This window comes from Erithacus rubecula (assembly GCF_903797595.1).
Source record: "Erithacus rubecula genome assembly, chromosome: 2".
NCBI classification, from domain to species: Eukaryota; Metazoa; Chordata; class Aves; order Passeriformes; family Muscicapidae; genus Erithacus; species Erithacus rubecula.
In genome coordinates this window covers 74811360-74827951 of record NC_136685.1, presented here as the reverse complement: position 1 = coordinate 74827951, position 16592 = coordinate 74811360, and the positions used below count along the sequence as shown (strand labels likewise).

Below are 16592 nucleotides of genomic sequence, written 5' to 3'. Positions count from 1 at the left end.
ATTTAGTTTCATCTTTACTATTTCAAAAACATAACTATGGGCCTGACACTTGGTGTTCAAACAATCTATTGCACTTTAAGTTGGGACAACAATCCTGCTAATGTGTCCTTGCACGATTTCCTGTCGAATTGTCATGTCCTGGGTAGACAGAAAATTGCAGTACTTCTTAAAACTCATTAACCGCGATTGTGCCAGGTGCTGTGTTGGGATTATGGTCAAACTTTCTGTTCTTTGTGGACACATTGTACAGAATATTTCTGGGTAGCAGCTGTACTGGGTTTGTACAAAATATCTCTGGGTGTCAGGTGGAAGAATCAGACCCCATGGCTTCCACTTTTCTCCCATGTTCCTTCCCGATGCCATAGCAGCACAAACCATGTGACCTCCATTCAGTTTCAGTATTTGCACTTACAGCTCCATCACATGTTGACCTCCCTATTTTCTGCCCTTCCAACACTGGCAAAGCCAAATATATATTTATTATTATTATTATTATTATTATTTTTAAAGCTAAGCCAGAAACCTTGTCTGGGTCCCCCAATACTGGTTTTTACAGTGTAGGCAGGACCAACTTTTCTGACTCAACTAACCCTGTTTTTTTAATTAGATCACATCCTAAAGGAAAAATATTGCTAAAACGTCTGAAAATATAAGACATTGAATAGACTATTTTCTAGGAAAATATACATGTGTAATTATGCAAGTAAAATATAAAGATGGCAATATGGCTTGTGGCAAATATGCTTTAAAAAAGCAAAGCTTAAAACTTCTACCCTCAGCAGTTCATAGGTCACTTATATGTTTTTATTGGTTAAGGTGTATTCATTTTTGTAAGAAATGTGTGCCATCCTAGAATCTAAGATGTCTTCTAAAACCCCTAAAATCAAAATATTAACCTTTAATCAAATATTTTAATCTTGTATCTGTCAGGGCTCTTCCTTTTCTAAGCATTGTTTAAGGAAAATAAGGTGGGAGCATCTGTACTACAGCTGCTGTTCAAATAGACCAATGCCTTTACAGTAGACAAAACAATCTGCACAACTGCTAAATCTATTTGTTTATGAAGAAATAAGAAGGCTTTATATTCTTTTGAAGTGGGAAGATTTTTAAGATTTTCTTGATATTTTCAAAAATGTGTTTGTCTGCAGGGTTTCATGAACTAGGTTAGGCAGCTATCCAGTAACTTTTTTATTTCTATGACATGAGGAAAAGGAGATTCTTCTCTTTCTGTGCGTCATTTCTTGGCATTGTTAGGCTTGATATGAAAGTATTTATTAATAGTTTCCACAAAGATGCTGTGATATTTTTTTAAAGAACTTGCTGGATTTATTAGTAATATGCAGAGGACAAAATGTTTTCTTTTTAAATAATTGCAAATAGAATCAGTCCTTTACCCCATTTTTCCTAATAAGTAGATTTAATTATTTTTTGTGTTCAGCTGTTAGATATAGAATCAAGTACATCTGGTTTTAAATATCATTCTGTAACAAGAAATTCTTCTAACTTAATTGCAAATTAGTGCTTGTGCAGTCTTTATTACATTCAAGTTTTTTTTTAAATTACTTTAGGGAAGTATATATAAAAAAAAGAGAATCTGGCCTTTTTTTATCTTTGATCTCAGTATTTTTAAAGCACTGATACTTCTTCACTCTTTTTTTTCTGAGCTATTTATTACTGAAACAAAAGCTGACAGCAGAGCTCAGTCTATAATATGTAAATTCTTGTGGAAAAATAGTGCCAAAAAATTGTGGAGAAAAAATGGGTCCAGGCAGCTGCGTCACAAGGTTTGACCACTTCAGGCTGGGGTGCCAGGAGATTTGAGACAGATGTTTTCAGACATGCCGCATGCCTAAAACGTTTCCAGGGGTCGAGCTACAAATAGTGACTTAATAAGTGCAGAAACAGGAAAAGTATGTAGGAGTACACAAGAGTTTATTCACCTCTAGGTGCATAGCCAGCCTCTTTACATTACATCTGCCTGTCAGGGTTGGCTATTTAAGCTGTCATGCCCTTGGTATTGCTCTTTGTCTGCCTGTGAATAAAGTGCAGCATTGTGATTACTAATCCCACTCCAGTGACTTGACTTTAAATGTGGTTTTGGAGCGGATCCCGGAGTTCTGTTTGCTAAGCTTCCTACTCCTGTTTCAGAGACACCACTGGAGATCTATGAGAGAGCACTGCAGACTGCCCTCCTCCTGTAGACCTGTCGCCTTCCCCCCTCCCGCGCCTTTTTTTTTTCCCCAAAAGCTTTTTGAAGGAAATCAATGGATACCAAAGTGATCTGTTTATTTTTCTTTTTTTCTCTGCCTCCGCTGACAGTGGGAAATCACACTGGTCGCATCAAGGTGGTCTTTACACCCAGCATCTGCAAAGTGACTTGTACCAAAGGCAACTGTCAGAACAACTGTGAGAAGGGAAATACAACCACCCTCATCAGTGAAAACGGCCACGCTGCTGACACTCTGACAGCCACCAACTTCCGAGTAGGTAAGTACCCTGAAACTGTGCTTGTCCTTAGCTGTCCTCTCTTGACTAACAGAGGGAGGAGATGTTTTGTTATTAATACCAGTTGTGCATCTGTTACTCTTTGTTTGGAGGGCTGTGCTGAGTAGGAAGCATTGTGTGTTAGACAAGTTTTCTGGTGTCCTTCGGAAATGTTCCCAAAAGTTCCTTTTGTGTCAGAGAAAAAAAGCTCCCATATTTTTCATCTGAATTTTCAGCTGCAGGGATGCAACATGCTAAGCTGAAGCTTTCGGTAGAATTCCTCCCTCAGAGTTTGTTTTAGTAAATAGGGAAAATGACAGATTACACAAAAAGTTGTGTTTCCTCTTTTTTACTTGTTTAATATGTATCAAGTGCACATAAAACCTAGTGAACAGCTAACAGTGACTATCTTCAAAAACTTGTTCAGCAGTTCCTTAAAACTACAATCCCTTTTTAAATATGCAGCAGCTTAAAACTTTTACTGCTGAAAGTAAGTCAGATTTCATATATGGCATTTTTAGAAACTGGAATAATGTTAAGCCTAATTAAAGTTATTGAAGCCAGTAATTTCTTTGTTAATGTTTATTCTTTCTGCTTGCTCAGTAAGAGTATCAACAGTATGCCAGACTAAACCCTACTACTCTGACTCTGTTGAAACAAATCCTGAAAGCTGCCTAGGATAATGAATAGCATATTTTCACTGTATACTAAATAGGCATTTGTGTGCAAGTATTTACCTTGTGAGTTAAGATATACAGATTTATGGGTACATACCTAAACACTTCATATTAGTAATTTAACATTTTGATACCCTGAACTTCTCTTGGAAAGTAATTTTGTAGTTATCTTGAAAATATCATAGTGTTGTGTTCTGAAAAAAAATTACTTTGCAAATTTCTAGTCAAAGAATGCCAAATATGAACACTGTAATTTTAGTCTCTGTCTAGAATAAACATAGAGTTCAGGCAGTGCTGAGGCTGGCCAATATTGCAGTTTTTCAAGTGCAGTGTATTTCATGCTCTGAGGGTCGGGGAAAGCTGTTCAGAATTATTATTCTTTTCTTCTGGACAGATGGAAGAAAGAGCAGTTCCCTCTTTTAACACTCCTGCTAGGCTGTCAGGCTGTGCAGGAAAGCTCTTGAAGCTACCAGCTCATTCCTTCATAGTATCCATGTTTGTAAAAATATATGTGTTTTGGACTAATAGTAAAACCAGTGTTTTAAAACAAGAATAGGGCAAATTTGGGGGTTTGTTTGTGGTTGTTCAGAGGCACAAAAAAAAAGTACTTTTTAAAAGAATGGTAAATCTTGTGCTTTTAATTTGTGTTTACTGCCAATGCAGATTTTTATAATGTTTTTGGCAAAAAACCCAGCTAAGTAAGTTTTTTGTTTTATTTTCGGACTAGCATAAAAGGGGATAGGGTTATTCTTCCCCCTTTTCATTTGACCTAATTTTTCTATTCAAATTATGAAATGCTGAGAACAGGCAGTCATGTAATTTGTCTGCTATGTAAATCTGTGCTGTAACACGACCTTCTCTCAAATACTTGAAAACTTGGAGAGTGGAAATTGACCTGTGAAGACGTGTTCCACACCTTCCTTCCTGGCCTCAGGCCACGCAGCTCTGATGCACTGGGTACAATGGGCTGCTGCAAACATTCAACAAAAGCAGCCTATAACAGTATTTGATGGAAAGATAAGCGAGTCTTCTGTTGAAAAATGTATAAAAGCAAGTTACTACACATGGATAAGGATTTTTCACCTGCCTGTTAGCTATCTTCTCTACTATATTTAAAAGACAAAAATGTTTAGTACAGATCTAGGTATTGTCATTTTCACAGAAGAATGAGAAGGTCTGAACTTGCACTTACAGGCTCTCCAATTAAAATTAAAAATGCTGCCTGAACTTAGTAACTAGAGGACAGGAATCCTGTACCTGTAGATTGAATTGTTTCACCATTCAGGGTTTTCAGGAGCTTTTGAATCTGAGTTTAAAGTATATACACCACTGAAATATTTTTTCATATCTGTTCTCTAACTAGTGCCTCTCACTAGCTTAGGCTTGTCCTGATGTTTCCTGACACATAAAGCAGAAGTAATTTGTGTCTTCCAAGATCATTAACTTTTGTTATATTTAACAGCTGAATTATGTTTAACTTGTGCTTTTTGCTTTGAAGTCAATGTTCTAAGCTTCTTTACTTAACATTAATCCAAAATGTGTGGAAATTCTTATTTAGATGACTTGATATTTAAAAATGCAGCCATAAGACAGAATGTCATGTCAGGAAATACATAAAGCAGTGAACAGGACTTTCTCAGTCTGTTTTTTAAAAAATATTTGTTCTTCCTAAAACCAGAGAAAATAGTCACATGCCCTATTTGGAAGCAGAAGCATTTCCCTAGCAGGAGCAGCATTCTAGTACATTAGATTGACTTTGGATTCTTGGATGGCAGATTAGTTAGACAGCAATTTGCTTTGTTCGTAATAATAAATTATTTCTGATAATGAGCCAGAGTAAAATTTTTTGTTTCTTTTCAACTTTGTGCTGAACTTTGTAAACACTGCATATTCAGAAAGAATTAGTTGCAGTACCTTTATACAGCTACTCAAGCTTTATCATGTATTATTTCAGATTCTTAAAATGTGCTCAGTTTGTCAATTCAGCTGAAGTTTGGTAGCAGTGAGCCCAGGCAAGGAGCAAATCCTGTTTCCTGAAAATTTTATACATTATGGATAAGCCATTAAAAACAAAAAACCACAACAAGGAATGAATTGGGGGGGTATGCTGCTTTTCAGGTAGCTGAGATTTTTGGCTGTGGTGAGGAATAGCTCCTAGCACTGCAATTTAAGGTGATGAAAGCTTGGTATTTAAAAGGAAAAACCTCTTTGATTGCCAGGCTGCTTCACTAAAACTTCGGGTTTTTTTGCAGTTTCATTTTGTGAATGGGATATGTTGCAGTTAAACTAACCAACCTCCAATATTTCATTGGCTTGGAGAATGAAAGCATTTAATCTGAGTGGAAACTTCTGTCGAGTAGATGAATCTTACTATTGTATTGATTGATGCATGTACAGTTTGTATGGTATTTCAGTCCTGATATATCTACTGAGACTTGTAAAACACAGTCAATATGTGTGCGTAGGAAAGGATGGGAATAGAGTAGCACATGAGGTTTCTGTCTCTTTCACTGTTGAAGTTACTCAGTGAGGTGTCCTGTTTCTACTCAAAATTATTCCACATTCCAATTTTGAAATGGATTCTCTTCCTGTAAGGAGTGGGAGGACAATGACTAATTTGCAACTGTAAAATGAAGCAATAAGGAATTAGTGAATGCCCAAATTAATATTTTCATGCTTCCCCCCCCCCCCCCCCCCCCCCCACTGTTGTGTAAATATATTTCATTATAGATTTACATTCTTTTTTTTCCCAAGGGATCTGTGCTTCATCCATTGAACAGGAATGACAGAACTTAGTAAGGGAAGCAGTCATTTAATACTGAAGTTCATATTCAGTGTTCATCTGCAGTCCTGTAACTCATTTAGAGCGGTTCATTCAAACTGTTATAAATGATAAGTCAAAGTTGCATGCTTGTCAGTGAAAGTGCATATCTTTCTGTAAAAATATTGTGTCTGAGCACTTGGCAGTATCTGTGTCAAATAAGCAAACAGAATCATGGAAGGGACCTTTAAAATCTTTGAGTTCCAACCCCGAGCAGGGACTCCTTCCATTAGACCAGGTTGCCCAAAGCCCCATCCAACCTGGCCATGAACATTTCCAGGGATGGGGCATCCACAGCTTTTCTGGGAAACCTATGCAAGTGCCTCATCATCCTCACAGTAAAGAATTTCTTCCCCCATCTAATCTAAGTCTACCCTCTTTCAATTTAAAGCCACTCTCTGTTGTCCTGTCCACACCCACATAAAAAGTCCCTCTCCTGCTCTCTTGTAGGCCCCCTTTAGATGCTGGAAGGCTGCTATGAGGTCACCTTGAAGCCTTCTCCAGGTGAACATGGTTTCTTCAGTAAAAATATATCTGATCCTTCACATTTAAGATTAAATTCTCAAACTTCTAGCATGGATCACCTGGACATTCTGTACTCAGATAATAATGCTCAAATTATGTTGCCTCTCGAATTTTGGCACTTCTCCTATTGGAATTTTCTATCAAAAAATTTTCCAACTTTCCTGTGTTGACTCTGTGTAAATGTTTTTAGATAATTGAGGTTGTCCAGAAGTTTCCAATTACATATAGACCAAAAGTTCCAAGAAGCAGCAGAAGCATTTTGCTCAAATTTTATTTGGTCTTCTGTTGAAAGCTGTGAAAGAAAATTTGACCAATATATTTTGAAACAATAGGTTATTCAAAGGAAATTTAGTAAGAAGACCCACTATGTAATTATTATTCTAGCAGAATTTCCTATCTAGGAAAGAGTTTAGTAAGCATAATTATTTAGAATTGTGAAAATTTAAAGCAGTTATTTTAGAAAATGTTGGCAGAATTTCTGAATTTTATTCAGACCTATATGATCATGAATTGCTGTTAGTGTTGTAGGAGTTAGCAGTGCTTTTTATTCAAACACTTAAGACATTATTGAAGAGTAATGTTGGCTAAATATGGCAATTACCTGCATGCAAAGGCAGCCTGTTGGCAATCCAGACAACTGCCTTATTTGCAGTTTACATATGGCAGAAAGTCCAAGAGAAATGGTTGGTGTTTTCTTGCTACCTTTTGGTATTAAAGTTGTCATTTCTTTGCTCCATATGGTGCATACTACACATGTCCTGCTACACTGAAGAGAAACTGTAAGACTGATATTTGAGGAGCATTTTTTAGTATCGTTTTGGTGAAAAGGCGTATTTTAAATAGTGTTGGAATTTAATTTGATGACATGTAAAGGCATAGAAAAGATCAACATCTTGTGGAAGTGCTTGTGTAGATTTGTGAGAATATACAGTCACAGTCTCTTCTGGCAGCTTGTGAGATACACACTATTCAGTTTTTTACCTATTACATTTTGCTCTTTTGTTTCACTGGGTTTAGTAAGAGATGCTAGAAAGGTAACATGTTAGAAGAGACACTTTCTTCTCTACTTCAAACTTGTGTCTCCTATTTGGTGGATGGTGGCAGCCTGTGTAGGTAGCCCTTCATGTATGACCAATGAAACTCTGCCCCAGCAAAACACTCATTCTGTGGCTTCATCTGAGATGTAGCAGTTAAATGTGTGGAGGATTTAAAATAATTGCTAACACATGTCATGCAAAGATTTTTAAAATTTATTTTGGTAACTTAAATGAGAAGTGATTTTATTTTAGTTTTTAAAATGTTTTTATTTTCAACTTTGTATTCCATCAGACAACCTAATTGAAGAGAAGTTTATTTCTGGAATAACTACTTAGCTCAAGAACAGCATATGATAACTCATAGTTTGTTTTGAGTAAATATTTTCTGTAGGTAAGAGTCAAGTGTTACTTTGAAATATCCTTGAGTTTTGCACTTGAACTTGCAGATCTGAAGAAGTTATGCAAGAACTTTATCATTCCTTTAGTATTATCACTTTTGTCCTTTTACTGCCTCTGGTAGCTACCATGTAGTCCTATTTGGTAAAAGCTTTGTTTCTACTGTTCTTGCAGTAATTCTAATTTGTGTCCTGTCAGGCTTTGTTGGTTTATGCTTTTTCTGCTGCCAGATGAAATATTATTTCCTTTAACAGGCACATGAAAATTCCAGAATTCTTGGGCAACTTGGCTGAAAGAATTAACTTTTTAAACTGTATTCAGCTGTAGTCAAAGAAAATGGTCAGTTTATCAGTGTATGTGTCTCAGGAAAAAAAAAAAAATTAAGAAAAGGACATTAGAATTTATCCACTGCTTTATCTGGTAATTTGAAATTTAGTCTGTACAAATGATGACTATGCTAGAAATATTCATGCAGCAAGATTATAATAGCTGTAACAAAATGAAGGCCGGGTATTTTTCCTCAGACAGTGAATTGAGTAGCTAAAATAATGAAAAATAACAGCAGGACTATTACTATAAATTATTATTTGCCTTATGGAAGATACTAGGAAAAAGGTATTTCCTAGCCTGAAGAGCCAATGCAAAATTATTTGGGAGGAACCCATGATGATCATAAATCAAAAGACATTCCTTTTTTCCAGTTTCCCTTTGTTTTATAAATCAGTCTGAGCTGACAGCAGAATTAATTATTTTACTTACAGTTCAGGTAGTATAGTATAGGCTTTTCTAATCTGAAGTAGTAGTGCACTACAATTCTATCCTGTAATGTGATTGTTCCATTCTATAGGCTGAGCAAAGCTCAAGGTTTTAATGCGTTTTCAATTATGGGCCTCCAGTGCTCAAACTATAAAGGAAAATTGTATTTTTAAAATTTTTTTTTTTGGTTTTGCTATGCACATCTGTTCAAAAAGAATGATTTCTTTACCCCATGTATTTCTCAGAAATTGTCATCAACAAATAGTTCTGGTTTCTGCCATGAAACTTACAGCATCTGTGAGCTTTTTCTTAATAATCTTAAAATAATTATTCAAAATTGACATCTTTACCTCAGATTCCAGTGGAGGCTAGATGCTGATTTATAGAAAAGTGATTGTTCATTCAGATTATTTTAATGAGGTTGAACTCATAAAAGTCTGTTGGCAACTTGTTTCCACTCCCATGTTCACCTTAAAGACTTCAGACCATCACCATGAGCAAAGGTCCATCTGCTCTCAAAGCACTCCCCAAACTGTCTATGACAGAGAACACAGTTTTGGATGTACAGCCATAGGAAAAACTACAAATGGAAATGGTACCAAATCCACATCTGCAGCCATTCAAAAACAAGTGGAGTATGTTTCCCTCAAAGTTAAAGCAAAACAGAATGCAAAACTAGAATGCTAAATGTTTCACTTTACTGTATATGGTTTTAATTTATAAAGATTAGTTTATGTACATCTGACTTGAAGTACTGTAAAAAAAAAAGAAATTAGTGCATTTATTTGAATGATTACATTGTTACATATTCATCTAAACATACTACCTTGTACAGCTATAACTATGTTATTGCTAAACTAAATGTCTTTGCACATACCTTACTGAAGATCAAGTGTGTGCTAACTTTGGTTAAAGAAGAAATTGCTTCTAAGTTATACAAGTACAGAAGAAAGAGTCTGCAAATTTTCTCTACATGTCCACATATGGTACTTATCATTAATAGATTTCCTAGCAAATGGGTTTGTATTTACTGTGTCCTGGGCTTAGCACAGTCAGAAGGAAGCAAGCAGCCATCACTGCTCTGTTGTTGATCACAGACTTTGTCCATTCAGCCTTTCTACTGCTAGTTGTTGCTCCAGATAATTCTCATCTCTGTGTCTGTGTAGTCTGTATCTATCCATTCCACCTGTAATTAGCTCTTAGATTTGGGTATCACTGTAATTGAGAGTGCTACTTTGTAGAAGCACTGGGATTCCTGGATTTTTCTTTTGGAATATAAGTTTTTCTTCATTATGTACACACTTAAATTTAGAGAGTTTTTTATATATCCATAAAAACCTGTCAAGAGGGTGGACCATGAACTTTCAACCAGGAATTAGAGAATATGAATCAAGTTAAAGTCTATAGGAGTTGTAAACCTTTTTTATCCCCACTAATCACTTGTGAAGTCTTGAAGGATACTAGTTAATGAATAGAAGGAAAATTGGATATTTTCTGATTGAAAATAATTGAATTTTAAGCACCCAAACAGAGTATTTCTCATCTATGTTTTATTCATCTGAATGATTTTTAATTTCACATTTTGGTTGTATTTTTGTTTTAATTCAAAGATGTTAAGATGAGCAATAAAATCAAATTTTTGTATTTGATATTGCTCAGATATTTCAAGTTTAAGAAAACTTTTAGCAACTGTTCATCCCATAATTTAGAAGTTACTTCTTTGACTTCTCCCTGAGACAGGCTGCCTCTGTCCATAAGATGTATAGATCAGTGGTCTCCAAACCTTTTTGATTACACATTCCTATCAGTAAAATATTTCTAAACACTCTCACCTATATGCATACCTTTATAAATTGTATACACCTACTACTGTATATATAATCTATTTGTCCACTATAAACCATAAACAAAATAGAAAATAAAAAGATGAGAAAAAGACTAAGTGAAGTCTTTGGAAAATTCATTTTATTTATTAATGGTACAAAACATAGCTGTTTCCTGCATCCCAGTACATTTTCTGTGTGGGATGAGCACACCCTGCTTTGGTAACTGCTGGTGTAGGTAAACAGGGGAGACCAGCATCACAACATAAGCTGTAATACTATAGCTTTCTGCAGTTAATGTGTCCATTGCATCTCTCTTACTTACTGTTTGAATATATTAAAACCAGTCTGTTGTGTTAGATGCTGTCACAACAGACTTTCTGTGTATAAGTGGGAAAAGGGATTTTTTCACACTTGTACACATTTCAGTGTACAGGGCTGGGTACAACATGGTGTGAGGCTTCTCATTGAGATTGTACACAGCACAGGGGAACTTGGTGCGTGGTTAAATTGCTTGGAACTGGACATGACCAGGCAGAGCATGACTTTTAGGTTTACACAACTTGTGCAGCAATTGTTACATCTATTATGGTCATAAGCACCACAAGGAGTGGTGGAGCTGTGTGTTTTTTAATGAATTTCCAGCTGTACATTCTCTGCAGAGTAACCTTTATCCTCCCTATTAACTAGCAGGGGCTCTTCTTTCCTCTCTCAGAACTCCAGGATTTGAGTCTCTAGCTTTTCACTGGTCTCCTATGACCTAATTTATTACTCAAACTCTGAACAATAGCCATCCCATTCTCACATTGTGTCACTGCTGCAAGGTCAACTCCCTAGAAAACTTTCCAATAGCTTGTGATGGAGCCAGTGCCAAAAAATCATAGCCTATGTTTTTAAACTCTTCCATGAATGCCTGGATTATGAGCTGTTATTTGTATGCTAATGAATATCCACTTTAAACAGTCTGTTCTTATTTTACTCTTCATGTAAATGTTTTTACACCACAGTGAGCACTGTGGTAATGCTATGGTATTCAGAGACCAGTCTCCTGATGTTTGGAAGTTTTTGTAGTGACTAAGGTTTCTGTGGCTTTTCTTTTTCTATTTTAAATGTAATTTTGTTATTGGAGGATGTCTTGTGGTACGGTGGGATGCAGTAGATTAGTGTTTGTAGACCATTTGGATCTAAGTTTGGGGTTCATCTGGCTCACCAAACCACACCAAGATGCCTCAGTCAAGAGCTGGGTTGTGAGTGGGTGATGGGATGCACCTGTGTGGCCTGTGGATGTCCTTACTGGCCTGCTGGGCCAGCCTGTTTTCACTGACAGACCAGGAAACCTCAGATAATAGCTCTCCTAACCTGTGTGGCTCAAGAAGGCACGAAAGGTTAAATGGGAATGAATCTCAGCTGTTGTGATTTAACCCCAGCCAGCAACCCATTACTATGCAGTCACTCACTTCCTCATCAGCTGGACTGGGGAGAGAATCAGGAGGGCAAAAGCTTGAAAACTCTTGAGTTGAAATAAAGAGTTTTAATAGAGAAGCAGAAAGCCAGGTATGTAAACAAAGTAAAACAGGAATTAATTCACTTCTTGCCATGGGCAGATTGGTGTTCAGCCATTCCTAAGAGAGCAGGGCCCCATCACACATAGCAGTGACTTGAAAGATAAATACCATAATTCTGAATGTCCCTCCCTTCCTCCTTGTTTCCCCCAGCTTTTTATACTGAGCATGATGTCATATGGTCCAGAATATCCCTTTGGTCCTTTGGGGTCACTGGTCCTGGCTGTGTCTCCTCTCAATTTCCTGTGCATCCTCAGTTTCTTTGCCAGTGTGGATGTGCACAAAGAAGAAAAAACTTTTGGCTCTGTGTAAGCTCTGCTCAGCAATAACAACATCTCTACATTATCAACACTGTGGTCAGCACAAACCCAAAACACAGCCCTGTACCAGCCACTGTGAAGAAAATTAACTCTACCCCAGCTGAAGCCAACACATCAGCTTAAGTATCTATTATTCAATTGCTAGAAATGGTAAGGATGCTGATGTCCCTGGCCAGTGTCAGCTTTACTAATTCTGTGGTCTTCAGACCCTTTGAACAACAGAAGCATGCCCAGTGTTTCCTAAAACATGTTTGTTTTGTCTGATGATAATCAAGTAGGTGGATATCTAGAAGGAGCTCTTTTCTATGCTACTTTATGCAAGAGTCCAGTGCATTTTTTGGAAATAGCCTAATTGGACAATAGGTGTCAGAGCAGAGGATCAGTTCACTGACTTCTTCAGATTGTACAGCCTCATGTCATTATGGTCACATTACTCATTAATCCTGTTGTCCTTAATTTGGGTAGGGCTGTTCAGCTGGCATCTAAAGGGAAAGACATAGTCTGGAAGGATCCTGAATCAATAAAGGCGCTTGCTCTTCATTGTTACCTGTCCTTGTTAGCATTGCCTGTGCTCAGGCACACAAAACACTATACAGTAGGGAAAGCCTTAAAAGCCCTGGGAACATTGGAAGGGTAGTTTTCATCTGACACTGTGCCTTGATGTCAGTATTCCGACAACAGCAACTAAGAAATTATTCAGGACTGCTTAAATTGACACCTAAAAATTTTTTGTACTGCAGAATGCTTGTTTTAAGCAAGGGTGCTAATTTGTTGCCCTTCCAAAGCCAACTTTTCCTGGTTGTTTCGTTTCTGTGGAAAATAAATATCAGTACACTAGAAATCCAAAGAAATGTCTGGAGTAGTGTTTTGCATGTGTTAGCATCATTATCAAAGGTCTGACCCTGGCTATTTGTAAGGCATTAATTCCTGATAAACAGTGACTGGTGGGTTTTTGTTTTTCTTAGTGTACTGAGCCTAACTGTTGTGATGTACTCAGTATACCAGGGTGATGTCTCATAAAGTCAATAAACTCACCACCTATGATCAGTGTAGGAGTAATTCAGATGACTCTTTAACATTCTGTCTTCTTGCCTCCCAAAATAGTGTCTGAATTATCTCAGGTATTTAGAATATTAGAAGCAGAGTTAGCAAAGATTGGCTGAACATCATGCCTGTTAGTAAGAATCCTGTTAGTCATTTGCAACTACCATAAAATTTTTGCTATATCCTTTCTATATTGAATAAGCACAGAACAGCTTTAGGCCGTTTTCCATGCCACAGCAGACATTGTATTTTTCTGATAGTATTTGTATATTCTAAGACTGCTTTTCATCCATCCTGTTCTTTCCAGGCTGTAACAGTAAGAGTTTTATTGATGACTGCTGGTCAGATGGTGGTCATGTCAGGCACCTACACAGCCAGCCTATGCTGCATTTGGCACATCTGAGGATAGGTGACTTATCACATGAATTTGGAAAAACAGGGCCAAAGAGACTCCTATCCCGTTGGGACGCACAATAAGAGATGAGTGAAATACCTGGGGACATATTGGATGTCTCTTGGTTGACTTTGTGTTCCTATTTTCAAATTGTCAACATCCAACTTTTCTTCCTGAGCTGTTTTAAAATAGTGGATTTAAAACTGAGGAAGACAGACAAGTAGTACAGTGAAACTATCTAGTACATGTTCATTCTGGATTTCTTGCTGATTATGACTCAAAAATGTGTATTTTTCCATATACAGATTGCAGCCTTGCCCTTTGTGAATCTGAACTTGCTTCCCAAATTTCAGTATCAGGATGTTCCATAGTTGACAGTTTGGCTAGCCTCCATTTGCTCCAAAAAACATCCATGATCCAGATAACATCACAAGGCTTGCTTATATTGGCAGTAATTTGTTTTGCTTATCTGGTTAAATAGCAGTATTTATGATCCCATTCCCAAGTGGGGGTGCATTACTTTTTTTAAAGATCCCTTAATAATAATAGTTTTTAAATGTTGGGCAAATTCTAATGAAGTCAGTAGCCATGCTAATTTGCAATAGCTGAGATCCCAGTTTAGTAGCTGAGTATTTTTTTTATCATACAATTAGGTTTGAGCTAGATTCCTGTTTTAAATTTTTCCCTGCAATGTTGCAGATTTTATCTCTTTCTGGAAGAAACATTTCAAGTGCCTTCAGTATCACATCTATGTAACAAGGCCAGTCACAGGAGCAGGGCATCACTTCACTGTTTTCAGTGGTGCTAGAGGTGTTTCGGTGTTTTCAGAATAGGAAAAATTGTTCTTACATCTGGTGCTGGAGCACTTGCTGTCAGATCTACTTTTTAAAATTGCTTTTTGTTGTTACAGTGGAATACTTATATTAAAAGTTGTCAAAATACAAACATTAGGATAAACTCAGAGGTGAATGCAATGGTATTATACTTTTAAGGCCACTCAAAGATTTTCTTTTCTCCCTTTATATCCCAAAGCACAAGTTTGTGATATCCAGATTATCTGAATGTTGCTAATGTAGTCAAATAATTAATTTATTTTTTAACTTGCAGCTTCATTACATAACACCTCTGAGTTACAACCAGAATTCTAAAGAGAAAAGAGTTTAGGATGAATTAGTTAAAAAGTTGAGGTACCACAAGTTAAGAAAAAAGTAGGGAAGAATCTAAACCAGAGGGGATAGGATAGCATCACTACTGTAGTTCACGCCTCTGTGCCTTTTGTGAGTTACTGTAAGTTTCTGGAATTAGTAGAAATAAGTTTAGAGCAATTGTGCAGATCCATATGCAGCACCTCTGGATTTCAACTTTTACCTAAAACTTGTGATGTTTTGGAGCACTGTAAGAATGTTGCATATGGCATTTTGACAATTTGTGTTCAGTAGGTCCCTGTGCTTTGTGTGTGCTTAGCAACAGGGTGGATGAAAGATGCCCAAACAGCTGGGGGGCATGTAGTAATGCTGGATAACTGTAGTACTCAGAGACAAAATTAATCTGCTCTTTGTGATGCATCCAGTGGAAATACTGTAATCTAAATAAGCAGTTCAAGGTTTTCCTTGGCAAGCCTGTTGGTGTGACTGAATAGTGCTTACGCTTGAATTGTTGATAGCGTGTAAGTTGAAAAGGCAAAGAGTGGTGAGGGAAACTCATATGTTCCCTGAGGTGTAAAAGAAAAGGAATTTGGAGAGTCTGATGAGGAACATTTCAAAACCCATCTTCATTTTCTCTAACACTAGTTACAGGAAGGGAGTTTCCTTCCAATCCTAAGGGCTTGTTTGGGTAAGCATGGGCTATTTTTTAAGGATTAGGAGGCTTTAGGTGCTTGGAATTTGTTTTGTTACACATTGTTTTGATTAAATGAAAACATTTGGACTTGATTAAATTAGTTTATCTGGAGCTGTTTGAGGCTGTTTGAGTATCGAAAACAAATTAGATTATGTAATTACATGAACAAACTGTATTTATCGGTGGTTTCCTAGCTGCTTTGTTGATGATTTCATGCCCTGTACTAGTGCTTCCAGCCCATAACTGTGGCAGCTTTATTGGAATTCATCTTGCAAATGTTCTTTTTCTATGCATTGAGCCATTCAGAGACTCCCTGTGGGGGCGTCTTGATGCACCTTCTCTGCTTGGCTCATTTCAAACAGTGATACCCTGCAAGCTGTGCCAGACTGGAAAGAGTTAAGGCTTTTGGATGCCAGAGGAATCAAAGCTTGCTATTATCAATTAAATGCCCAAGGATGGGAAGAATACTTAAAATGTTAGTATTTTCTTAAACCTGTCTCCACATTTCTAAAGGACATGTGTTCATTTATAGTAAAAAATAATGAAGCTTGTTCAGTCATATGTTGGTTGTTCCTTAAGAGACCATTGAGAGATTTAGCTTACAGTAGACTCGAGTGAGGAAGTTCTTGCCTTTCCTAGATCCATTAATACTTCCTTTGCCTAGTTTGTAAAATAGCAACATGTGAACTGAAATTTCTTCTCATCTTTGCAGACCCATCTTCATATTTTTATCAAGGGCTGAGCTAGAGGATTTCACTTAATAATGGATACTTTTATTTCTTCTATTTTAGTTTTTTCAGAGGAAATATTAACAGCCCAGTGAGAATTTCTCTGAATGCCAGTTGAGAATTTATGAGCAAACCCAGCATCTTCAAATGGTCTCTCCCAAAAACCATGGGTCTGTTTTTTGTCAG

General features: G+C 36.9%; 1 protein-coding gene across 9 annotated transcripts in view; it reads left to right on the top strand.

The window, feature by feature from the left end:
- The window catches only part of LTBP1 (latent transforming growth factor beta binding protein 1), a 184481-nt gene that overhangs the window by 62053 nt on the left and 105836 nt on the right, over window positions 1-16592 (top strand). For 7 of the 9 annotated variants that reach the window (XM_079332377.1, XM_079332373.1, XM_079332375.1 and 4 more), the window contains exon 5: window positions 2320-2487. In XM_079332377.1, the coding sequence (XP_079188503.1) occupies window positions 2320-2487 (168 nt within the window). Of the gene's footprint in view, window positions 1-2022; window positions 2488-16592 lie in introns of those variants that run through there. The other 2 variants (XM_079332379.1, XM_079332378.1) reach the window with 1 other exon arrangement.